We start from the raw sequence: 27,400 nt of genomic DNA, 5'->3' as shown, positions 1-27,400 counted from the left end.
TGACAGACGGGTAGATACATCAACAAATAAAATTATAAATTATTGACGAACTTATAAAACTCATGTTTAATATCGAAAGTATCAACTACCTGTGAAGTTGGGAAGGTTTTGTCAATCGCCTTCGAATTTTGTCGATCGCAATATCATAAAATAAATAAATACCTAATCAAGACCGGTATTTATTTATAAAAAAAGTTTGACCAACAAAAGTTGCGCCTTCAGGCTGCACGCTGCGCATGCTCGGAGACGATGTTCATTTCTCGCGGCACGGGAGGGTAGCTGCAGGGGGAAGGGAGTCCAATCCTCGAAAACGAGTTCAGTGTTGGTTCGACCGTCGCGCGGAGCACGCGTCCGCCGCGGCCCTCTGTCGCGCCGCGCAAGTGCGTATCAAAACTTAGTTCGAAGTTCGAGTGATCAGTAAAAATGCCTTCAAACAGCAATATTGTTGTGGAGTGGCTGCGCTCATTGCATTTGGGCCAGTACTCCGAGAGTTTCATTGACAACGGTTATGACGACTTGGAGATCTGCAAGCAAGTCGGAGAGCCAGATTTGGACGCTATCGGAGTCCTGAATCCGACTCACAGGCAGAGGCTCTTGGCCTCCGTGCGTACTCTGAGAGAGGAAGGTGCTGCGTCAGTGTATTTTACCCTGGAGGAGGCCGCAGCCGCACAGGAGTGGGCCGGTAAAGAGACAGAAGTGGTGGAAGCTGAAGGTGCACGGTACAGGGACGAGTATGAAGAAGGGAAGGCGGAGTTGGTGAAAATTCCTCGTGTGCAATTGCGAGTGCTGCTGAGGGAACGTCTCGAGCAAGATGGCATCAGGCTGAGTCTTCAGCCATATTCGACAACGGTGAGTGAAAAAAATGATACCTACTTAGTATAATTTAATTAGTAAATTAAAGCTTTCCAAACATTTGAAGCATCCATACGATTAACGGGGTAACCCTGATTCGTTCATAAATTCATCGAGTCCCATTCGTAATAAGACTGCTTTATCAGGATTCTACAGGTTTTCAGGTAGTCAGTTGTACAGATGACATGTTATAATGTCGATTAATACCAAATTAAGGCTGATCAAGTCTACAGATTTTGTTCTTTTCAGTTTTATAAACCACGGTCCATGATGTCCAGTTTCGTAACAGGACACGGAAGTGATGCAAAATATTTTCATTTTGACACGTGCAAAAATCGCGGCTGCATATTATTATTATGACGTATCTGACGTACTGATATTGGTATGACGGGTGAAATGTAGTGACATTAAATTCTACTGTGGTGCCACGAATTAAATAAGTAAGGTCTGGACCGCCCTTATAAGAAACTTTGAAAATGTTACAAAGTACTCAAGTGTAGTATTTTCTATATAAAATATTGTGATGAACACTAAATATAATATTATAATATACACAATTTCAATGGATACACATTTAACTATCCGCTGTTTAGTAAGTGAAAAGCTTTAGGTAGGTTACCACATCGAGTTCCCTACTAAGCGCGACGTAAATAATTATTATTATTGAAGCTTTTTACTCTTTGAAATGTGTAATAAATTCGTACCTACCGAAACTCAATGTGATAAATATTTTATTAAATTATTAATGTTCTGTGATTTAGTTGTGTGGTAGGTACACCTAGGTCGTTTTGATTGACGATATCGCAACGGGCGTTCACAACTTTTATCATGAGTTTGTCATCTTAATTGCTTTGATTATCGCAGGATAGTTTTGGATTGAGCAATTAAAAATAGCTGATTTGGTTGTTTGTATAATATTGTAAAACAGTATTCGTGATTTCACTAAGACAACATCTCAAAAGATATAATTTTATATGCGACGATGTTCAACTGTCAAGACTCTTATGTTCTGCTACTGAAAGTTGTCAGCTTTTTTATTTAAGTACATAAGTACTATGCTGTGAAATAATCACGTTCTTAATTTAAAAATATAAATACTACTTTCTTACTAGGTTGCAAATAAGCGTTCTTTCCAAAGATGTTGAAGAAATATCTTTTTCAAGAGATGAAGCCTAAGTATGTGAAAGTGAAGCTTAACAAGTACCTGCTACTAAAACTTGACATTTGCTGCAAGTCATTTCACATTTCAGATACATTAGTAGTGAACATGAAATTATCACCCGTAGGTACCTACATATTGTAAAAGTCACAAAACTGAAACATTTTTTTTTATAAATGTACTTATGGTATTTTGTATTTTATTGAATACGTTGACCATTTCGAGCACGCAACATAGTCGACTTGTACCGACACCGCAATATTCACACTATAATGCAAAAAATGTAGAACTTACCGTAGGTACCTATGACAGACAGATCGACTCACTTATGTATGTAGGTAATTACATACTTAAGTAATAACGAAACGTACAAGCAGGAAAAACGTAAAGAATACAACTATTTCTAAGACCAATTTAACTACCTACACTAAAAAATTGCAGAAATGACTTATAGGTTGTCAAAATCTTTTTATTTTGATAACCGTCTGATATACCTAAGTATTTGATAACATTTTTGGTTTAAATACAATTTCATGTACCTAAGTACAACGAATTCCATTTTATAAGTTATTTTTAAATTTGGTATACCTACTTAACATTTTGTATTTTCTTAGATCAATATTGTTTACGATAGTATTGTTGACAGTAGAGTTGGTTGGTAGGTAGGTATGCCAAAATACTCAGGATATCAATCTTCGTATTTTAACATTTCAGAGCTTTCGCCTGGTCTTATAATATATATCTGTCATGCGATTGTATTGAATAATGTCGTTTTATTTGAATATTGAAAAGCTAAAAGATTATTTTACTTGACGTGTCAGCACGAAATAACTCGAGAATAGTACTCAATAATTCAAATAAATTATTCGAATATTATTAAATTTAAAGTAGGTATCTATCTACCAACCTAAATAGTAAGTTGCATTGAATTGGATTGATCTTACCAACATTGAGGAGTTGGATAGAATATTAGCATACCTACGATAAATTGGGGCGTTTCTTCTTTATAGTTATATTCTTTATAGAATAATGTCTATTCTTTGTACTAAAACTCATTTCGTTCCGACGACTACAGGTAGAGGAAGAACAGATTCTTCTGGAATTGCGACCGCAATTAAACAACTTTGGAACGGTGTTGGTGTCATTTGAAAATAACGATACCAACACCCAAATTGCCTGCACTGACAGAAGAATTTGACGCCATTTTACAGCTAGAAGTTAATAATTTAAACAAATTGATTCACTTTGTGTTGATTAAAATTCTTAGGAACGATTTTTTTCGCAACTATAGTTTGGAACACCAGGACGGGAGCCAGGTCCTCAATTGGATTGGTAGTTTTTTGACAAACATACTTAGTTCATTATTATTTATTATAATATTTGAAGTGTTACGCATGTAAATTGTTCAATAACTTCTTAGGCTAGAAGCTTAATTTTAATATAAAAATCACCCAAAGTAACATTAAGTCATTAAGTCAACAGTTGAACATGTTTAAATTAATTTTCGTTAAAGGTTTTATTAGTTGATTTACGTTTGATTTGAAGGGTGAGGTTTGATTAGTTGATAATATTATTTATATTTAATGTCGCTCGACCTGTTAATGACACTATTTTGTGTACAATTAGAAAACCATTATTGTTTGTCTGTAACAACATTATCAAGACTACCTTCTAATCTATAATCGTTAATCGTGTTAATTAGTTAATTAACAACCAAAACAGATATTGATTCAAAAAATAATTTCTGGAATTTAACTTCATTAACGCACTGTTTGTATATTGCAAATTGTTTTAATTATAACTTTTCTTATCAATCATTCATCATCATTGTTTTCTTTTTACTGTACCTATATGTATCTAATTTATTGAATTATAATACTGGGAAATTGCTAAACGTTGCCTGGAAATAATTGGTACGGTCATACATACCTACATATTGTACGTAAAACAAAAAATAACAGTATTTATGTTGAATTAATAAAATTACCGATTCCCAACTCAATCCAAAGAAGTAAATCTATTAGGTACATATCGTAGGAACCTTAGTTACCTAATTAGATAGACTTGGAAGGAAAAATCTTAAACGCTCTTTTTTAATTATTAAAAATAATAGAATATGCTATGTAATCGGTGTGATAATTTTAATGAAAGCCTTATATCATTTCGCGTTTTTCAAATCATTTATAAATACGTGTAATAAGAAAAAGCAGACGCATTACGAGAAGATTGTTTGAACGTGTTTTTTTTTAAATTGCCACCTTTTTAAACATAACAATAGCCCGGCATTATTAAAAATTCGTTATGGTAATACTGTAATAATATATTCACGGTATTTTTATCCAAATTACTGAAATTAATCATAAATAATACACGAAATTGACGGTTTGCTTTGCATATAACTATTAAGTAGAAACTAAATGGAATTTATTGGTTATTTACTTTAAATGAAGAAGACCAAAATGGAATGTGGTTTTCGCTGTCAGTATTTTTGGTAATGTCTATTATTGATCGTTAAGTAATATTCTACAAACTATTTTGTGCTATTTATTGTAAATTTAACTACATACCAACAAGTATATAATTTATATAGGAACTTATCTTTTGAAATAATGTTTAAAAACGTTATAATTTTAAAATGGCGTTAACATCTAGTTTAGATACTTACTTTTAGAATTGTATATAACATTTTACTTAATTTATCTCTTATTCATCCAGTCAGTTATATTGAGGAGGATCCTTGCATCTTGCATACTTCTTTTTCTTTTTTCTCATTCCTTTCAAAATATAGGCGATTAGTAAGTAGGTATGGTATGAGTAGGTACAAGATTTTATAATTTTACATATTTTTTCGATCCCGTATTAAGTACATGATCACTGTCAGATGAGTATTACTTTGTAGTTTTTAATAAGTAGGTATATATTTTTTATAAACCACATGTTTTTTTAATAAAACTTATTTGCTGGTCGACAACACGTATTTTTCAATATTCATAAGTACATATAGATACTACATGATGTACCTACTTACTTAAAAAGTAAGTACTCTGGATATTTTAAGATTTCAACATTTTCTATCTGTAAATTTCGCCATTAAGAAATCGAGTTGGATCCTAGGATTGCCAACCCTCGTACTCACTCACATGCATAAGCTTTAATTAAATGGTTTTGAATAATTGAGCGTAACCAGGAAATTAATTTATTGACTAAGCATGTGCATAATATCACGTACATATATAGCTATTCAAAGATACATCAGATGAGATCTATCAAACTAAATAATTACTTTATCTAATATTATTATATTTTGATAATAATAATTATAAATATCGATTCGCTACCGGCTTTGATAATCCTGCGATAGCAATATTGCGTAAGCGTACAGTATTAATTGTCTTCAGATTAGGCAATCCCTATCTTCGTTATAATTGCTAATTACACAGGGAGATCGGTAGTCTTACTCGTTCGGAGATCGGGCTCGGCCGATTAAGCGATATCCAATGCCCCGGAGCCTTCGCAACGAAGCCTCTTTGGCCCAGTGGTCGATCACCTATGACCCGAGAAGCGATCCGATGTACCACTGTAATTGATGGCTTCGGAAAACTCACGGAAATTTCAATAAATCTCCTAAGACTTAACCGAGTCGACATTTTAGTAAGTAAGCAGTACCTACCTACTCACTTACTTAGTTGGTAGATACTAGATAATTAGGTACTTATTTCCTTGATACTACAATGATACCTAATTGTTAATAATATTATTATATTACTAGCTGAAGTACCCGGCTTCGCACAGGGTCGCTTCGTGGTTATATTTATCTTAGATATTTGAAAAATAATAAGAGGAAATTATTTTTTTAATATTAAAATATCTGTGTAATACAATATGGCAATATGAAAATAATTCTAATAGGAGTAAAGGTCAAACATAGGAACACTAAATTAAAATCGAATCCAAAATATGAAAACGTTATTAATGTTATTCATATGTAGTAAAAAAAAAAATCAAAATTGGATGGAACAAACAAACAACAAACTTTGTATGTTATATAATAATAATTTAGAAACCTTCGCAGGTGTGCGCACACAACTGACGAAAGTTTCATCGCAATCGGATGAATGGTATAGGAACGCATACGAATAGTAGAAGAAGATGATTTTCTAATTCTGAAATCTTCGTGGGCATGCGCATGACAACTCACCAAAGTTTCATTGCAATCGGATTAATGGTATAGGAACGCATACGAATAGAAGAAGAAGAAGATGGTTGTACTAATTCAAAAACCTTTGCGGGCGTGCGCACAACAACTGGTCAAAATTTCATCACAATCGGATGAATGGCATAAGAACGCATACAAATAGAAGAAGAAAAAGATGGTTGTACTAATTCAGAAACCTTTGCGGGCGTGCGCACAACAACTGGTCAAAATTTCATCACAATCGGATGAATGGCATAAGAACGCATTCGAATAGAAGAATAAGATGATGGTTGTACTAATTCAGAAACCTTCGCAGGCGTGCGCACAACAACTCACCAAAGTTTCATTGCAATCGGATGAATGGTATAGGAACGCATATGAATAGAAGAAGAAGAAGATGTTTGTACTAATTTAGAAACCTTCGCGGGCTTGCGCACAACAACTGGTCAAAATTTCATCGCAATTGGATGAATGGTATAAGAACTCATACGAATAGAAGAAGATAGAATAGAAAAAAAAGAAGAAGAAAATGGTTGTATCAATTCAGAAACCTTTGCGGGCGTGAACACAACACTTAATCATATTTTCATTGCATTCGGATGAATGGTATAGGAACGCATACGAATAGAAGAAGAAGAAGATGGTTGTACTAATTCAGAACTCTTTGCGGGCGTGCTCACATCAACTGGTCAAAATTTCATCGCAATCGGATGAATGGTATAAGAACGCATACAAATAGAAGAAGATAGAATAGAAGAAAAAGAAAATAGTTGTAACAATTCGGAAACCTTTGCGGCGTGAGCACAACACTTGATCAAAATTTCATTGCAATCGGATGAATGGTATAGGAACGCATACGAATAGAAGATAGAATAGAAGAAGAAGATGGTTGTACTAATTCAGAAACCTTCGCGGGTGTTGGCACAATTACTGATGAAAATTTTATTGCAATCGGATGAATAGAATAGAAACGAATACGAATAGAAGAATATAGAATAAAAGAAGAAGAAGATAGTTGTACTAATTCAAAAACCATTGCGGGTGTTACCACAACAACTGACGAAGGTTTCATCGCAATCGGATGAATGGTATAGGGACCATACGAATAAAAGAAGATAAAATGAAGAAGAAGAAGAAGAAGAAGATGGTTGTGCTAATTCAGAAACCTTCGCGGGTGTTGGCACAATTACTGACGAAAATTTTATTGCAATCGGATGAATGGAATAGGAGCGCATACGAATAGAAGAATATAGAATAGAAGAAGAAGAAGAAGAAGAAGATAGTTGTATTAATTCAAAAACCATTGCGGGTGTTACCACAACAACTGACGAAGGTTTCATTGCAATCGGATGAATGGTATAGGGACCATACGAATAAAAGAAGATAGAATGAAGAAGAAGAAGAGGATGATGATTTTTCTAATTCAGAAACCTTCATGGGTGTGCATACAACCACTTACCAAAATTTCATTGCAATCGGATGAATGGTATAGGAACCATACGAATAAAAAAAAATATAATGAAGAAGAAGAAGAAGGTGATGATTTTTCTAATTCAGAAACCTTCGCGGGTGTTGGCACAATTACTGACGAAAATTTTATTGCAATCGGATGAATGGAATAGGAACGCATACGAATAGAAGAATATAGAATAGAAGAAGAAGAAGAAGATGGTTGTATTAATTCAAAAACCATTGGGGGTGTTACCACAACAACTGACGAAGGTTTCATTGCAATTGGATGAGTGGTATAGGGACCATACGAATAAAAGAAGATAGAATGAAGAAGAAGAAGAGGATGATGATTTTTTTAATTCAGAAACCTTCATGGGTGTGCATACAACCACTTACCAAAATTTCATTGCAATCGGATGAATGGTATAGGAACCATACGAATAAAAAAAAATATAATGAAGAAGAAGAAGAAGGTGATGATTTTTCTAATTCAGAAACCTTCATGGGTGTGCATACAACCACTTACCAAAATTTCATTGCAATCGGATGAATGGTATAGGAACCATACGAATAAAAGAAAATATAATGAAGAAGAAGAAGAAGGTGATGATTTTTCTAATTCAGAAACCTTCATGGGTGTGCATACAACCACTTTCCAAAATTTCATTGCAATCGGATGAATGGTATAGGAACGCATAAGGGACAGACACACAGACAGACAGACATTCATTTTTATATATTAGAATAGCCTATACTCTTCCCGCAAGTGCAAGCAATAAGTTTACAAAGTTTTATCGCAATCGGATGAACGGTATGGCTGCGCATTAAATACGAACAAACAAACACACAAATATTAATTTTTATATATTAGATTATCAATTAAGACTAGGTTATCATCATCATCACTGTGAGTAGTCGTTATCGATTCACTGCCGGATAAATATCTCCCCAAGAGTTCTCCATTCTTATCAGTTTACGGCCTTGTGTTGGTCCTTCGGCCTTTTCGTACCTCTTGAATGTATTGTAATGTTTGTCCACTGCTATAGGTAAATGATTCTACCGTGGCGCAATGTTCGATTCGCAGGTGTATTAGTATCATTTGACACAGCTTACAGGTGCCACTGTAAAATGAGTAACCTATAGATACCAGTGGCGAAGACTCCATACTAGGCGATTATTTAAAGCCTACATTCTTAAGAAAAATAATTTTTATTTTCATGTTGACGTATTTATATAATCACAAATATTAATATATTCAATATGCCCAAAGACATTTATCGTATAATTGTCATAATTTTACGATCTTTTCCCATATTTCAATAAGCACCATCAATGGCATCTCTCGAAAGTTTAAAAAAATAGAACACATCGCGTTTCGCTTCACATATTGTATAGGATTATTTTCGCGTGAATCGACGGGTTTTTCAATATGGAGTTTTTTTCTCATTATTTCAAAATGTCTGGCGTCCCGCATACAAATGTACAAGCTGTTTCGTTAGCGCTTACGTCGCGAGAGCACATTTATTCAAAATAATTAATAAGAAGATAATTTAAAAAATAATTCCTATGGGATTCAATCACATAAATATGTATTGATTGTTGTTAAAAATATAAAATAATTTATCTCGTGATTTTTATTTATTGATTAGTTCACTCATTAGACAATTTAGATATCTGATATTGTACCTACCTAAGTCTGTGTTTTAAATATAGAAGTATTTTAAAATGTCTAGTTTTACGGTTTATATTATAAATTGTTATGAAACATAATATATATACAAACTGATATTTTCATTGATGATAGGTAATATGTTTTGAGCGTATTTTACGTTTATAAATGTTTAGGAAAATACTTAATTCAAATTAATTGCTTATTTTTATGAACTAATTATAACAAACCAATTAAGCTTTTGAAATTTCTTCGTTTTAACGTACCTATTCATCAGTAGTAATATTGGGTTATCTTCGTATATCCCGCAAATATACTAGTAATAAATAAATAGACAAGCATGGTTACTCCCACAGCCTACCTCTTTCAAAAAGTTACCCTTCCCCACTGATAGATACCTACTACTGTTATATTGTTTTGTCTAACTTTCATTTTTTTTGGCGAACTTTCTCAGATTGCATACTCCTTTACGTTAAGTTAGCCTCAGTATATAAGTGTTTGAAATTACTATTATTAAAAAAAAAACACTTGAAATATTATGTAAACCACGACAATTATTATTTATTTTAAATAGCTTGAAGATACTAAAAGCCGTAACCCACTTCGATATTAAAGAACATAATAATATTTTAAAGTATTATACCTAATAATATGTAGATACTCACTAGATGGGTATTTGGTAGTACAAAAGCGATAGGTACTCAATCATTTACTGACCAGTTTAATAAGATGCGATATGCAGTAAGAAAAATAACCATACATAATATCCATATTGCGGCTGCATTGGTATGGCAATCCAATACTTGTGTAGATACGTGGGTTCCTACTACTGTTGGACGACAGCCATGAAATTGAAAATGTGTAGATTGTGGGTATGTCAATGAATTAACCCTGAATACTTTTAAAAAGTCTGAAGTAAACTGTCATATTTTAAAAGATTCGATCTATTCTGGTTCTATATTTTTATGATTATTTTAGTTAGGTACATATTATTCTTTACGAGAAAATTAACCAAATATGTACGCCGTTTTCTTATTGATTATATTGAACATATTACAAATTGTAAAAAGATTTAATAGTAAAAATATAGGCAGGATGCAACCAAATTAATACTCACTTAGCTAGTCTATCTGAATCTATATTCTAAAATTAGACCTCACACACTTTGGTTGGTATATATTTAATCAACCAAATTAAATATTCCTTCTAAGTTAAACAATATTGATTTTCCCGTCTAAGTAAATAACTGAGTAGTGATAATTAATTTATACTAAATTCTGTCAACCTTTTAACAAAACTGAAATAAGTGGGTGGGTACCTACCCACAAATTAACTAGAAAGTTGGACATGGGAAATTGAAAAGTTGAATGAAATTGGATAAAAAGGTTTCCTTTTCGAATAGCAGTGGGAAAGTATGTATACCTTCTACTATTTCGATACTGGCTTACCTATAAATACTGTATACAAACATTTAAATAATATAGTCGGTACGTATCAGTGGCGGAGAGTGTCTTTTAAAAGTAAGCTACGAATAGACTCAATGTATGAATTGGACCTGACAGATATTTAAATTTAGGTACGAAATTTATACTTAACTCAGCAAAGTTGCCTGCCTGCAAAACACTCTGCCTCTGAGGCCCAGAATAATATTATTACTGATGAATTACTACTAAGCAAAAGTAATAACATCGTAGAATAATAACGTTAAAAAGGGGGAAGTATATAGTGTTAGTTAAAATTAAATGAAAACCTGAATAAAAAATATAATGTGATACCTAACTGATAGGTATAACGTAACATAAAATTTATTTTTAGTAGTTTTCTGTGTTTATTAAGGCAGGCTTTACATAATTACATTTTTGGTGTAGTATAAATATTGGTAATAGATACAAATAATATTGATTGAGGTAAACGATTTGTAACCGAAAAGAACAGTATGGACCTACAAACATTCTTCGACAGTAAAACTAGACTCACGTAAGTTAATTTACCTAACGGTTAATAATAATAATATGATAGCATACAATGAATATGTTCACGAATTGATTTAAATAGTATAAAGCATTGGTGTTCATTGTATATAATACCTAGTATTTATTAGTAGTGTCATAGTCATTTGAAATATATCTCAAAGCACAACTTTCGTTTAGTTTAGTTTCTGCGTACATAGCTTGTTATATTTATTTACATGAATATTAAAGCGAAATGACTTACTTCTCCGTAGCTAATTTAATCATTAGCCTAAATAACCTTTTTTAGTTTTACCTTCAAATACCTTTTTTTAAGTACTAAGGAATAAATAACGTTCTTTTCAAAATACATATAAGTTCTGATTGCTGTTTTTTTCTTCTAGATGGATTTGATTTTAGCCTCATTAAGTGAATTCCTCGCATGAAGTTTATAACTAACCCACTTGTCTGCGTTTTCGTTGAAAGTCAGTCAAAGGGAAGATGATCGAATTAAAGGCTTAGTCACGAAGATGACATCGCGAAGAATTTCGTTTCATCCCTTCGGGGGCATTCTTTGATGCGTCAAACGTTCCGTGGTTTGTCCCACGATAGTGTTAGGATGCTTTTTTTGCTCTATAATAAAATCTTTATCCATCGTCATATCTCTTGAAAATGTACAAGTTTTAACAAAAAATATATGAAAATATAAATCGTAAAATGAAAATAGGTTAAAAATAAATAATATGTTGAATAAAAAAGAACTTAAGGGGGGACATGCTCGTCGAAGGTCAAAATTGAGTTTTTATTGTATTTTCAAACCATGATCTTGGACACTCCTTAAACGTTGTAGATGATCTATTTATATAATTTTGAAGCCTTATTATCCTTTATAGTTATTTTAAACATTTGATGACTGCATGAAGTATTTTTGTTACATAAAATAGTATTCTTTTAAACCTCTCGCTCTAATGTTTTAGAATATAGTCATATTTCGGTACATAACTGTGCAGTGATGTTAAGATTTTTTACATTTATTAATTTTTAAAGGCATTTATAAAACCATTAGCATAATTTATTATGAGATAATTTTTGTAAAATATTCACGATAAAAAATTATATTGATAATCTCTGTGATCCCAAATTTGACAAGAATTAGGCATTTTATTATTCAAAAAATCGGCAAGATTAACACATTTGAAGATGATTCTAAAGATATTTATTATAAGCTATGTCTTTGACCATTCAAGTGTGATAAAAATCTTATGAATAATGATTGCTTTATAATCATTATTGACCTAAGAATAAGGTAGTGTTTTTTTGAAATACGCCATTTCTTTTGTCATTCCCCAGTGGTTAAGCTACAACATACGGCCGTAGCCATAAATTGACAAACTATAATTGAAGTAGGGAGTAAAATGATATTAACGCGCGTGTTTGAACATGTACCGTTTAAAAAAAAATAAAAATAAATTCTGTTAGGTACATGTTCAAACACGCGCGTTAACATAATTTTACTCCCTACTTTAATTATAGTTTGTCATTTTATGGCTACGGCCGTATGTTGTAGCTTAACTACTAGGGAATGACAAAAGAAATGGCGTATTTCAAAAAAACACTACCTTATTCTTAGGTCAATAATGATTATAAAGCAATCATTATTCATAAGATGTTTATCACACTTGAATGGTCAAAGACATAGCTTATAATAAATATCTTTAGAATCATCTTCAAATGTGTTAATCTTGCCGATTTTTTGAATAATAAAATGCCTAATTCTTGTCAAATTTGGGATCACAGAGATTATCAATATAATTTTTATCGTGAATATTTTACAAAAATTATCTCGTAATAAATTATACTAATGGTTTTATAAATGCGTTTAAAAATTAATAAATGTAAAAAATCTTAACACCACTGCACAGTTATGTACCGAAATATGACTATATTCTAAAACATTAGAGCGAGAGGTTTAAAAGAATACTATTTTATGTAACAAAAATACTTCATGCAGTCATCAAATGTTTAAAATAACTATAAAGGATAATAAGGCTTCAAAATTATATAAATGGATTATCTACAACGTTTAAGGAGTGTCCAGGATCATGGTTTGAAAATACAATAAAAACTCAATTTTGACCTTCGACGAGCATGTACCCCCTTAAACAAGCAAAATTGCGAAGCTGAACAGGAGACTAGGCAGTAAACATCGAAAATTTTAACGGCTGTGTCCTAAAACATGGAAATATATATTTACCTATATTATTTTTAATTGGTGATTTCAGAATATATTATTCTGATACTTAAGTACATGTGATATATTCAGAAATATTGACATGTGCTTATGAAAATTTTAGTCTTTACTGGGATTCATACGAATATACAATCAGTTTCGCCCAGTTTCCTATTCTAAAATGCTTGACAAGCATGTGTGAGAAGTATTGGAGATTAATCTTAGGAAATCGTAGATCGGATTAAAACAATGAGTAGTTATATTACAAGTTCTACACGTAATGAACTTATAAAATGGTTTTATTATTTGGACTAGCGTTAATGTGAACTCGATACTATACTTTGATGGTTCAGGAAAAATGTTTTTGTTAATTCTGCAATATTTAAATTATTTTATGGTGACCGGTTTCTAGATATAAACTGATCGTCATAATAACGATATATACATAACCAGTAAATCACACTCGGTTGAATCATATGTACGTGGGTAGCTAATGAGTAATGATCAACATTCGGCATATCATTGCGTCCAATTAATATGAAAATAGGTACCAGCTACATCAGGGGTGGGCAAACTGCGGGCCGCATGTGGCCCGCCGGGTATTTTTTTGCGGCCCGCCATCATTAATTGTACTTCTGATTACGAATAACTTTTTCATAATTTTTAAAAAAATATTGACAATTGATTAAAATTTTAAGAATTTGTTGTTTCGTAAATGTATTATCTCAGTACGTCTGCCTTGCGTCTCGTCTCACACTATGTAACCACTATTTTCTACGTTGAACATCGTGACACATTTAAATACTTTTGACTCCGCGTTGCAAGGAAAAAAATATATGCCCATGATATGGTAAAAAGTTTGAATGGATTTCAATTAAAACTCAAGTTATTCCTTCGACAAATATCGAATAACAACGTGGAGCACTTTCCAACTTTGAAGTTGCTGAATATACCAGAATATAAATTTGAAGAATATGGTAAAATTATTAAAGCTCTGAATGACGATTTTTCACAAAGATTTGATGACTTCCGAAAAATTGAGACAAGTTTAGCAATAGTACGCGAACCACTTTCAATAGATATTGATAGTGCACCGACAGAGCTACAACTTGAGATTATTGATCTGCAGTGTGACACTGATTTAAGAGACTTGCATCGTCGTGAAGAAATCTCCAAATTTTACAATGCCCTTAATTCAGACAAATTTGACCAACTTAAAGATTATACAAGAAAAATGTTCGTTATTTTTGGATCAACCTATATATGTGAACAAACATTTTCAATCATGAACTTCAAAAAAAATTCTTTACAATCAAATATCTCCGATACCCATTTACAAGCAGTTTTGAGAATAACAACTACATAATCAACACCTGAATTTAAGAAAATGTTAAAAAATATACAACAGTTTCATTCTTCTCAATAATTTTTGTGTAATGTTTATTTTTCGTGATAATAAATAGTGTATATCTAAAAATGGTATTTTACTTGCGGCCCGCCGCTCATTTTGAATTCTTGAATTTGGCCCTCCATCCAAAAAGTTTGCCCACCCCTGAGCTACATACTCGTATTAATTGTAATATCGTAAGCATAAAAAATCCGGGTTTTTTATTATCAGTATCAAACTTTTTTAAAACTAGATTAAATAATACCGTGCATCGTGGTACTTAATACATATTACCTATAATGGCGAAAAGTGTACGAGTGTAGTTTTTTTTTGAATATTTCTTCGCACTGAGTTAGACATATTTATTTAGATCGTTTTGGATTTATAGCTCGAAAAAATCTCAACATAAATGACTCAAATAACACAAGATTAACAAAACGTTGTTTCGTAACCACTATAAAGCACACATAATTTGATTACACCTCAGATATATGCACACCCACTAGAAAAATCTTTCTACTAAAATACTACGACGCCACGCGGGACTCGGATCCGCATCCACTGCATTCGCGTTAATAAACTTTAGATACCAATGCGCGTACTAACTAAGCACGAAATTAACCAGTCGTTTGTACATTTATTTTCTGAAGCGCTTTTACGGATTGCGTTAATTTTGCGTTATTCGTTGTATAAAAATTAGTTTATCAGTAGGTATAAAGCAGCAAACGCCATTTATTTTCAATTAATGAACTACCAGTAAGTTTTAATGCCGGATTTGCATATTTGTTTGTTTCTCACTACCATAACAATGCTGCATGACCTGTCTATTATAAAACCACAAACAATAAAACAATAGTTCTTACAAACAAAATAAATTGGTAAAATTCGAAGTACAATAGTAAGTACACCGAGTAGGAAGTATGTACCTAGAAAGCTAGGTACAGCGTACCTGTTTTGTCTGCGCCGCTGATTTTAATTAACCGGCATCTTATGGTTAGTTTACACTTTAGAGATACTACAGAGAGCCGTCGAAGTGTGGAAGTCGAATGCTGTGTTCAGTATTACCGGTCGGATGCCCAATTAACCAAGCATTAGCCGGTGATGCGTTACATCCTCAATAACTTCACAGACAGGTGCGAATGAGAGAAATTCACATTTTTTGACCCCGCGTAATTAATCTTGGGCACTCGTAAAGGTGTGCAAGACTCACGTGTGGATGGTGAATTTAAAAATATTTAGTCAGAACCATAACATGATATTATTCATTTTGTTAACTAACTTAACTACATACAGCTAACACAAACTAATAAATAGCTATGGTTTTAAAGATTTCGATAATATCAATTACCTACATAATTACACAATTAAGTCCCCAACGAGTGATTTTTCACTATTATTGTTTATCAATTAAACGTCAATATTTTAAGTATCGTTTCTTGCTGTAAAATTCAATCTTATAATAACGTATACTACAATTTATACTATGTATACAATCTTCAACACTTGTTTTGGCCAGTGCTTGGCGATCAAATTAAATATATACTTAATTGCACAAAACATCACAAAAGTGTGATAACTATTGTTATTGTTGACATTTAGTTTTTACTGCACCTACATAGGTACATGACTCAACGCATTTGTCATTAAAACATAGCATTGCTAATAAAATGGTTTCAAACAAAATAAAGAATACAAAAATAATTTGAGCATATTAGCGAATATATTAATATTTTTTTTTCTAACTGTGACTGAACAATGATTAAATAATTACTAAACCCGTAAATATAAAATAGAATGATAGGTCTCGTCATTTTTATGCGGTTGCACTTTGCAGTATATTACGTCAAATTCATTTGGTTTTGTATCAATGATGTTTTACTTCTAAAATGAATCAATTTAGCAAATTAAACACAATCTATTCATATAACATTGGGTATGTTTTTATTTAATAATTATAAGTATATAATATATACATTAAAACTAACAATATAATCAATTATAATAATTATACCGTAGGCGTAGAGTGGATATATCTTAATTGATTAGAGTTTGAGAAATAATTATAGTGTTTATTGTTATTTTAACAATTACAGCAGTAGAGTTGTCGCGTTTTGATACTGTAAGTTACAATTTAATATAAAACCGATGCATTGTGTTCACTGCTCAGGTGTGCGGATGCATTCCAAAGAGACCTCTCTGAAATACCAGTTGGCTGTTAACTATGCACTAACTAACTGACAACGTGCTCAGTAGGCGCTCGAAAAGTTTACTCAATCGGTAATGGCTGCATAATGAAACGGACGGTTTTTCTGTTAAATTGTAAATTATAGTAACGTACTTAGGTTGGACAGAATCGTTAGCGACATTCTTTGAATGCGCGGCACTAGGAGTTAATAATTAAAAAAAAAAACTTACCTACCTAATTAAATTTTTCGACTAAGTTCCGTGCAAAATTAAAAAATATAGGAAAACAAATAAGTATGACTGACAAAGTTTACTGTGTTATGTCAAATATTAACAGCCTACCTCCACCCTTCGCCGTTGCCCAACTGCCGGGAGAATCCTGGATAACAGACCGGACGATCGGAGGTTGATTGCCAGGCCCAGACTCCGGTGGTTGGACGGTGTCAACAGAGATACAAGCAGCCGGCGAAGACATGGAGGTTCTTGGAGGAGGGTAGGACCCGCCATGGGCTGTCGCGCCACTTATGATAATGATGAGCATTACTCAGAGTAACAAATGTGATAGTTAATGACTAAAGTGATGACAAATTTAGAGTTTTAAGTCAGATATTAATTGGAAAGTATATACATTTCGGAAAGTTCATTATTAATTTTTGAAAATGTCAAAATTGCTCTGGTTATGAATAATACTAATTGTAATTATATATCAGTTTATGGCAGGCAATAAATACTTACGGTTTGTTATTATTTACTTTGCTTGACAAGCTGTCCATTTAGATTTCTGAAACTCTTTCAACAAAATATGATATCAATCATACCTAATTATTTATTAAATATTTAAAGTGATATATCGAGTGAATATGTGGCTTAAATCCTATCCAGCGCATTGTTATCTGTCTATACAAAGTACCTATATTTTCAAAACGGTGTTTACTTAGGTTGAACTATCGCACATTGACAATGTTTCGATTAAATAATATCTGCAACCCCGCGAAAGAAACTTCCATTGTCCGCATAACGGTAACGGTGCATCAAACGTGCAAGCTCTTTAATACGAAATCGTTCATACAACTCATCCGCCCGGGGCGCAGTTTGTTTGTTTGCAATTGAATCTATAAATTGCGTTCCCTTTTGTATCGACGTACACACATAGGTAGGGAAAAAAGATAATAAACATCGTCATAGTCCGCTTTAAAATCATCAAGAACTGGTTTCCAGCTGCGTGAAATGTAGGGCTGCCAAATCACCCACTCATTTGATGAACATAATGTAATTATTGCACCTAACGATAATAAAAAGCAAATTGTAATGTAGACGGTGCTTAGTTATAGGCAGATAAAATCTGTATTCAGATAAAACTGCATAGGTAGTTACTATGTCTAAAATATGTATCGATGAGAGCACTTTATAAAAATAAGTAATTTCGCACGATTTTATTATGCTCCCCTTCACAATGGCCCAAATCGAATGTTTGCGCCCTTCGATGACTGTTTAAACACCGACACTATGTCGGTAGATGTCAAATATTTGCCGGCTAGCGCGTATGTCACCCTCTTCACAATAGTGAGCACCACGCGACCGTAAACATTCCACTGACCATTGTGAAAGCCACCATCAGATGTAATTGTATAGTATTCATAAAGCTAAATTAAATACATATAAGTATTTGAATAGGTAAAAATTAAATGTCTATTTTATACTCGACTTTAATTTGTATATACCCTTATGGCGTATTTCTCATATATTATACAATATAATATACATTTATACCACGATACCTTCATAACCGAATGTTCATAATTGTCAAAAAACGACTTTTGTACTTTTACTCTAACCGCACACAAATGTTGATAATATCTTCGTGTGTCATATCGATATTATGTGATTTAGATTTTTCTTTCTTTTTTAAAACACATTCAGCAGATTCAACGTTCTTTGGTGTTAAAGCAGCAATATAGTTTCACCGGGAATATTTTGCGGAATAATAATTAATGTTTAGTAAAAATTAAATTAAATGTAAGTACTTAATAATTACAAAAAGTCAGAGGCAATCCCTTATTATGCTTTCATTTCGCCTACTCGTTTCAACCTTTTTTTTAATGCGGACGTACTTATTTTTTTTTATATTGAGTTAATTACGATACTATGTTGTTGGTGGTAACCCTGTATCACCTATATCCCGTGCTCAGTGCATAGGATAGGTGGGACACGCATTGTGGAGAGGAGACAGACGGACATAAACTCGTTACCCCGTCCTTTCTGGCCGACGTTTATGGTCGGCAATCATGCCACGGCCTCGCATATTTGCCCCATGTATTGAACATCTACCCATTAAACCAGCTTGATCCTCTTGCGATGCCGCGGAGACGTCTTCTGTTTGTTTTATTCGGCCGTGAAAGACAAGCACCTATTAGCTGAAGAAGAATTTGTGTATATAACGTAACCACCTAAGTGGATAATTCGATGTTATTACCTCATTACTGATTTACATTCTAGAAGTGATGAAGATGATGTCAATATTGTAATTAAAGAAATAACATTTATAATGGTCCTCAGCGCTTGCCTTGGTCGGGTGACTAAGCATCCACTTCTGAAGTCAGGGGCCGCGAGTTCGATTCCTTTGTCTGAAAAAATACAAGTGTTGTCTAGAATCTAGATCATGAACCCAATATAATATGAACGAACATTTGCTTGTAAAATAGTGTTCTCAAACCTTATTTGCTTGTAAAATAGTGTTCTCAAACCTTGTTGTGATATAAAAGCGATCAAGAACTACACTGAATTGTATAGGCAATATTATAAACCCAGTTTCATATCTTCACTCGACGTAGACTAATCAAACTTGTCGCCAATGTTCACTATTCACTTTCACTGTAAAAGTCCGTCCATTGTCATGTTCGATGCTTCAGTTCAGTCAATCAAACAATACTATATGTGGACATGTTCTGAGTACCTTCATCATGTAGATACTTATACCATGTATTTAAAATCTACCGGTTTTAACTATGTAGGCATCTTATTTAATTATATTTACGTTCTACAATCTACACCTATCTTAAATATTGTTTTGTAATTTATTAGTATTACAATAACAGCACATGGAGTTGAGTTGACTTGATCTAGTGGTGGTAATAACGATTATTCATGAATTTTACAATCTGGCTAACCTAACCTTTTTAATACGTATAAGTTAACATAATATAAGCTAATGAACTATGATTTCTATGATACTAATTATTAAATATCATTTAAGACTTAAGCGATTCAGTTGTATGACTACGTATTTAGGTAGCGTGCAGGTGGATATTATTAATATGGCAAATCACATTGGTCGGAATCCAATGGATGCCAGTTCAAGTCCTGTCCGGCGCCATGTTTGATTAATTAAAAAAATTAAAAGTAGGTGGTTCTCTGAGATGTTCAAAATTATCATTTAAGCTGTCGAACATGTAACATATAATAGTTAAGGCTAACACAGTGGGGAAGTTCTCGATGTACTGTAGTTGAAACGCGTCATGGAGGTGGCCAAGACTCACATACCAAGCGAATTGCACTAATTAAGATATTTACATGGTTTCTTGTAACCTTGGTTTGATTACTTATATGTCATTTTATCATAATAGCAATTACGTACCTACGTACTTACCTAATGAGGTATCTTAGAGATTAAAGAGAAATGCGTAGAGGAAGGACAGAGTCTCAATCGAAATCACTTGGGAACGGTGTTAGTGTCATTTGAAAGGCAAGAACACCTAAACGAGTCGCCTGCACTGCCACAAGAATCTGACACCATTCTACGATTATAATCTTCTTCTCTTGTGTTCGTGCAAGAGATGCGCAAAACCCATCCCGTCATTGGGCACTTCCAGTATAGTCGATGGTCAATGGTATATAATATGTAGATAGAAGATAGCTAAACGAATCAAGCGTCCTCTGCGCCACATTTGCAGTTCGTGGTATTATCTAAGTAGGTATCCCAACTTCCTCATACGTCATATTATTACCTTTGTTCGCATTAGAAGTATGTAGGTTTCTTTATGTTTTTATAACGTTTTAAAAATATCAAATATTCCTTAGCTACCTTCTTACCGACATTATAATAATATAAACATAAACAAATATATTCATTCGTAATGTTTTTTTTTATTATTTCAATATGGAATGCATGGGTAGGTACTTAGATAGGGACATGTAGGTATTTTCTTGGAAACCTTTTTTATCCTAAACAATTCACTGTGGCATAAAATTTATTTCCATAATTTCAATAATACACCTGAGAATAAATTGATTTTTCAAGATATAGGAAAAAAATAAATTGATATCTACCCCTTTTTGTGGTCATACATAATTTAAAAATGGTTCGGTCTATTAAAATCAAAACGGTTTTCTGCTCGAATGCTCACAGACTTTATTTATTCTTAACTTGAAAATAATGTGGGGTTCTGTATTTTCTGTATGGATATTCACGAGAAATAACATGGATCTATTTCTACGTGCCTATTAATCTAACTGCTAAAGTCTAATATTCTCAAAAATTGTACCTGTTACTTTAGTATGCAATGGAAACTGACAGAGGACGTAGGTATGCTAATGAAATGATGAGGAGCGATCAGGCGAAAGAAAGTGCTGACGAATAAAATAAAATGGAAACAGCTGATACTATTTGTGAGGTTTTTCAAAATTATGTTTTTTTTCTATAATACAGAGTTTAATATTCATTATTGAATAACAAAATATGAAATATTTGTATGGCTGTTTATTATATTATGTACAACGTTGACATTTACTTTCGTAAATACACGACATCTCTTCCATGTCAATAAAAAAATACCCGAACCCAGTATACTTACATTAACATTACTACATAAAATATACGGTATAGACTGGACGCTGTAACCGAATCCGTATACATAATATTAGAGACGTATTTTCCTCTGTGATTCGTCTAATTAAGACGATAATAATAGCTAGGTAGGTATACACGAAAAATCATAGAGCCAGGCCGTGAAGTGGTCGTGACTCCCGCTCCTCACTCACCTCCGCCTTTTCGTAATCGATGGGCACTGCGCTTGTGATCGGATTCGTGTGCATAATATGATGGACACAGTTTATTTTGTGATTCGTCTACTCGAGACGATAGAATACACGAAAAGTCCTGGTGACATGCCAGGAAGTGGTCGTGGATCCCACTCCTCACCCCCTAACTTAATATATAATGGCACTGCGAGACGACTTTTGACTTTGAATATTATGATGTCTTGAGACTGTTAAGACGACCATTGTCATCAAGAATAAGAAGGGAAGTCCCACAAGAGTTACGTTATTTCGCTTTAACGTAATTCTACATTCTATGCATCCCAGTCATACTCGTTGTTATTATGTTACTAATCTTATCAAATTATAGTGGCATACTAATAAGCACAATATTTATCTCATAATATTTATATGTATATGAATTAATTATGTGTGATGACCTGATGACTGGTGGCTAAGTATTATTGTTTACTTTATTTATACCTACTACAGTTCATTAGCAATATTAAATAATATCAGGTGATGTTTCTGACTTGTCATTGTTTTTTGTTTTTTTTTTCCTTTAAGCTTTAACTGACTGGTATGTTCAAACAAAGATGTACATAGGGGCGCTGTTATGTTTGCCGAAGGTGTTTTCACCTTTGAAGAATTAAAAATAACACAATACCCGTGTATACCTGATACAACTGACAAATTGCAGTTGTTTGCGAACTCAGCATGCATTTAACCAACATAATACTTTACAAAATAGACACTAAAGAAGGTCCGGTCCACTGTGACCATTATATTATATTGTATATTTATTAACTATATTTTAGATATTGTACAAAATATTTGTCGTTTTTATTTTTAAACGATTCCATTACATACTTGGTTCTCTTAGTTCACTGACTTATAATAATATATTTTAAGTAGGTAAGTACTAACATATCGTTAGGTCATTGAAATAAAAACAAATAGGTACATCTATATAGGATTAATACTTAAACTATGTTGCATCATACAATACTTTGGTGCATAAATTATGGCAGATTATAATTATTTCTAGTAGCTAGACATACACCAAAATATAACCATCTTTATTCAGCCCAGCACATCTACTGCATACACAAGGCTGGTAGTTCGCCGTCTATTCCAAGCTGTCAAAACTGTCTATCTCGCTCTAAAAGTTAACACAGCCAAGGAGGAGGTGCCTTTAATTAAATCATAGCACTTTTAGTTCAGACGGTTAAATTATTGTAACAATTAACCGCCTCAATACATATATATGATAAACTACCCTCGATAGACGCCAATAGCCTTTTGTATAGAATATAATATACGTTGGATACATACCATCAGCATTCCCTAATAAAAAAAACCAACATGACTGGTAGTAGTGGACATTAATTAAAGTAACGGATCATCAGAAGGCTATACGTTTTCGAGATTGGCGTACGATATGGACGTCATGGGCTAACCATATTACCAATGCGATGGTTTTAAAATGACTCAATTATCCGAGATAATTAATAACCATGAAGTGCAGAGAGACTGCATACTTCGGCCATATTTTACACAATGAGAAGTATGATTTACTCTAGCGCATAATGCAGGGAATGGTGGAAAGCAGCCGAGGCGTAGTAGTATGAGATTCTTTTGGCTACGCAACCTTCCGTAAATGGCTCAATGTCCAAGGCGTTGATGATTTGATACGACTGGAATAGGATGTGATAAGGTTGATATTTTTGATTTCAATTTCAATCAAATACAATCTTATTATTTATTGATAAAGTTATATTACAATATTTTTAGTAGGTACCTACCTAATTCATATAATTTAACACTAACCAGTATCCTCCACTATTTGTTAATATTAAATTAACGGGCCTAATATTGCTCTTTTTTAAGTAAATATTGTAAAACTTTTGAAAATGTACCTAATACAATAACTAAGGTTATGTTTAAAGTTCTTCATTTTAATAGGAGAGTATCGTAGAGATACAAAAACTACACAGCTTTCTGACAACTGATGACAGTTCAAAATAATTTTCTTTCAAGAAAACTGGTAAAAGAAAATACTTGTGTTGCAAATTGCAATGTCCACGCTTTGTTACTTTGTAATGTTTGTGTGCCAGGATTAGTCAGGCTACTTTTCTCCCTGCTAACTAGGCGGCCACTAAAACCTTACTGTCGTAATGTTTTCCCAGATTTATCACCCTTAGTTAGCTGACGTCTGCAGTCCGACTGGATCTAAGACATTCTAAGAGATTAAACAAGTGCTTTTTTATGGAGCATTATTGCCAAGTTTCTTTTCTCGTGTGCGATTGATGATTTTGTGATAATAGGGTAGAACGCTATAGGGACGTCGTCTTTATTAAGAATTAACGTCCAACCTATAAAAGGAAGAAAAGTAAATCCAGCAAGTAAAATCGAAAGAATTATTGACTCACCTACCTAATCAGCTTCTCCTAGAAATATAAAGTCTAAATAGTATTCCTTTTTTAAATCAGTCTATGCAGTTTTTTATTATTTTACTATCTTGGAGTTTTTATTTTTATTTACTTCCTACTGAGATCTTGCCATTTGTCTAGTGTAGTAATGAGTGTAGTAATGATACCTACCGATATTTCTCTACTAAGTAATTTTATTCCACTATCATGTTTTTGTCTAAAGAATTATGTAGGAAAAAATGTTGGGTTTGCTGACATGTCACGTTATTAACGATATAATTATTTAATTACTATATTATATAATTTGTTTATCACAGTTTTTTTTTAAGTTTGTTTATGGTTAATAGAATTTCACCATTGGAATATTGTACACAGTTTGTACATTTAATGTAGGTACATACATATAAGTATGGCGTTATATTATTGTGATTCAATATTTTTGGTAAAAATACATATTATGTTGATGTAGATAGCGATAATGATGTATTCATTTAGTTAAATATCTATCACTAACCGTGTATTAACCACATTTTATATAATATAATGATATTGTACTGCCGTTGGTAGTGCCAATTGACAGGGCAATAATTTTACTATGTTCAATCAAATCGCTTCGGAAATTGATATATATCGCTTATGTGATGTGAGTTTAATTGGGCGAACGTTCTTTTGTAAGTTTTTAAGATAATAAGATACCTATACATACACTTACATAGACTACTTATTTTACTCGGTGTGTTTCCATGTAAGTACTTTTTAAAAATCTTTTAAGTATATCGTGCATATTTTGTGATTTGAGTTTTGACTTTTATGATTTAACCAAAAAAAAATCACAGGTTAAGAAAACGTGTGCAAATACCAACCCCGGACGCTATTTGTTAGGGTTTTATTGCCGATTATATTTCTGCACCCCCGCAGGCTCGAAACACTGACCAACAGTTATTGCACCCTCCCCTTTCCCTGTCGTGATACTGGCACGCGATTCTGTTTTTTCAACGAGCCAATTTGAAAACGGCCATTTATAAATCGCTGCGCCTGGGTGTTGTCGGTGCTAACAATCCACAAATCAGGAAATTTGAACACATTACATAATGGTTAAAAATGATTTTGTTTATAGATATTGTGAAATAATAAAGTCAAATCATCAAAACACAGCAGTTGAGAAAACTCCTTGGTAAGCGATTATTATTTATCGTTTACATTGAAAAATAATGTTTAACTATAACCAACCTTTTACCTAAGTTACCTGATTATCATTATTGCTGATATATAACTAAGTAGGTAGTATATTGATGTCTTTTAGAGATCCGTAACTGATTCTCAGAACTGCGGTTTCGATTTTAGGGTTGATGGAGTCGGACTCTGGAACCCAACCCGTTCAGTTTATCCATCCAGTCAATGAACGGAACAAAGTTAGTTAGGATTTGAAGAATCCTGCAAATGCGACGATCAGCAGTAACATGATACAAATATTGAGAAACATGAGCAATCATGAGGAATAATGAGCAAGCACAAGCATTTCTGCAAGGGTATTCCAATATATCAGTTAACTCCAAAATCAATAAAAAAGTGATATTATATACATCGTCTTGTTCCATCATTCCGAGATACGTTCTGTTATGCGTGACATTATTACCGTGGGTTCTAACCATAGCCCCCATAAGGGGGAGGGGCTGACAGGGCTCTAGCTTGAGGGCTCGGGCTCAGGGGGGCCCAACGTGGTGGGTAAACCAGATATGTGAGATACACATACATCATAAATTTCTCGTATAGTAAAAATGCTATTTCACTTCAAGACTATTAAAATTTTAAAATATGTATGTGATTGTGCGATGTAACTTTTGATTATTATGTGTCGATACTCGACAATTCCATAAATTAAGTGGATGTATTAAAAAAAACCGCAAAAATCCATTAATATTAATCTCTTTGCGATAAACACTATTTGGGAAACGCCATTGTAAAGCGGAACACTGTCTTTAACTTTATAGATAGGTAGGGGGGCCGTCAAATATCCTGGGGCCCGCTTCAGGTTCTGGAGACCATGGTCCTGATAACCTCGCTATCTAGTCGAAGCGAGACAAAAGACAAATTACATCTTGGTATGTTGACATTTGGAAAATAAATACTAACACAGCGACACTAGAGCCACCGCTCCTACTATAGCGCATAAATAATTCGAGTTCTTTTTTAGGTTAGAGAAATGTCAGTGACATAATAAAAAAATGTCAGTGATATGGCACATTGCCTGCGTGGTGTTAACTTGCGATTTAAACAACTGCTAAATAATTAACTCCAGTGATATCTGTGTTATTTCGTATCAAGAAAAATAATGGAAACGTGTTGTATATTGTCTTAACTAGGTGGAATAGCCCTGCTGGTGAATTAAACACACTCGATAAACTGAGTTTTTCTATTTGTTCTAAAAATATTCAATTAAAAAAAAATTGGCTATGAAGTTCATTCTGACAACATCCAAAATCGGCTCGATTAAATAATAACAATGGCTTTCCTTTTTCAAAAAAATATGAAATTTACAGTCCAATTGTCAATTTTTGAACTTATTCATTTTTTTTCTGGAGGAACATTTTCGGAACGTTTGATTAATTATATGAATCAAACTATTAAGTATTTTGCTTTTAATGCAAAGGTCTTTTTCAAACGACCTAATCGCTTACCTTGCGGCCGGCTTAAGAAAGAAACTATTTCAGGCTTCCGAAACCTTTTTGAGAAAAAGATCTTGGCTTATTTCATTTTACAGTACTGGATTTGGGGGAAAATGCGACTATTTTCATGTGGGAAACCTTCTGGACTACTAAACAATCCTATCTCCGATTTTCATATTTGTAATGCAAAA

At 33.0% G+C, this 27,400-nt stretch overlaps 1 protein-coding gene across 1 annotated transcript in view; it reads left to right on the top strand.

Moving 5' to 3' along the window:
• The first annotated feature begins 318 nt into the window (after positions 1 to 318).
• Positions 319 to 27,400, top strand: part of LOC147079194 (uncharacterized) — a 766,028-nt gene continuing 738,946 nt past the window's right edge. Inside the window, exon 1 of the mRNA XM_085954485.1 lies at positions 319 to 849. Coding sequence (XP_085810611.1) covers positions 424 to 849 — 426 coding nt within the window. The 5' untranslated portion in view covers positions 319 to 423. The remainder of the gene's footprint in view (positions 850 to 27,400) is intronic.

This window comes from Rhyacophila brunnea, unplaced genomic scaffold (genome assembly GCF_057557595.1).
Source record: "Rhyacophila brunnea isolate RB1 unplaced genomic scaffold, BYU_Rbru_1.0 scaffold_10, whole genome shotgun sequence".
Lineage (NCBI taxonomy): Eukaryota > Metazoa > Arthropoda > Insecta > Trichoptera > Rhyacophilidae > Rhyacophila > Rhyacophila brunnea.
Note: the sequence above shows the minus strand (reverse complement) of the source record. Positions and strands in the feature narration are given on the sequence as shown.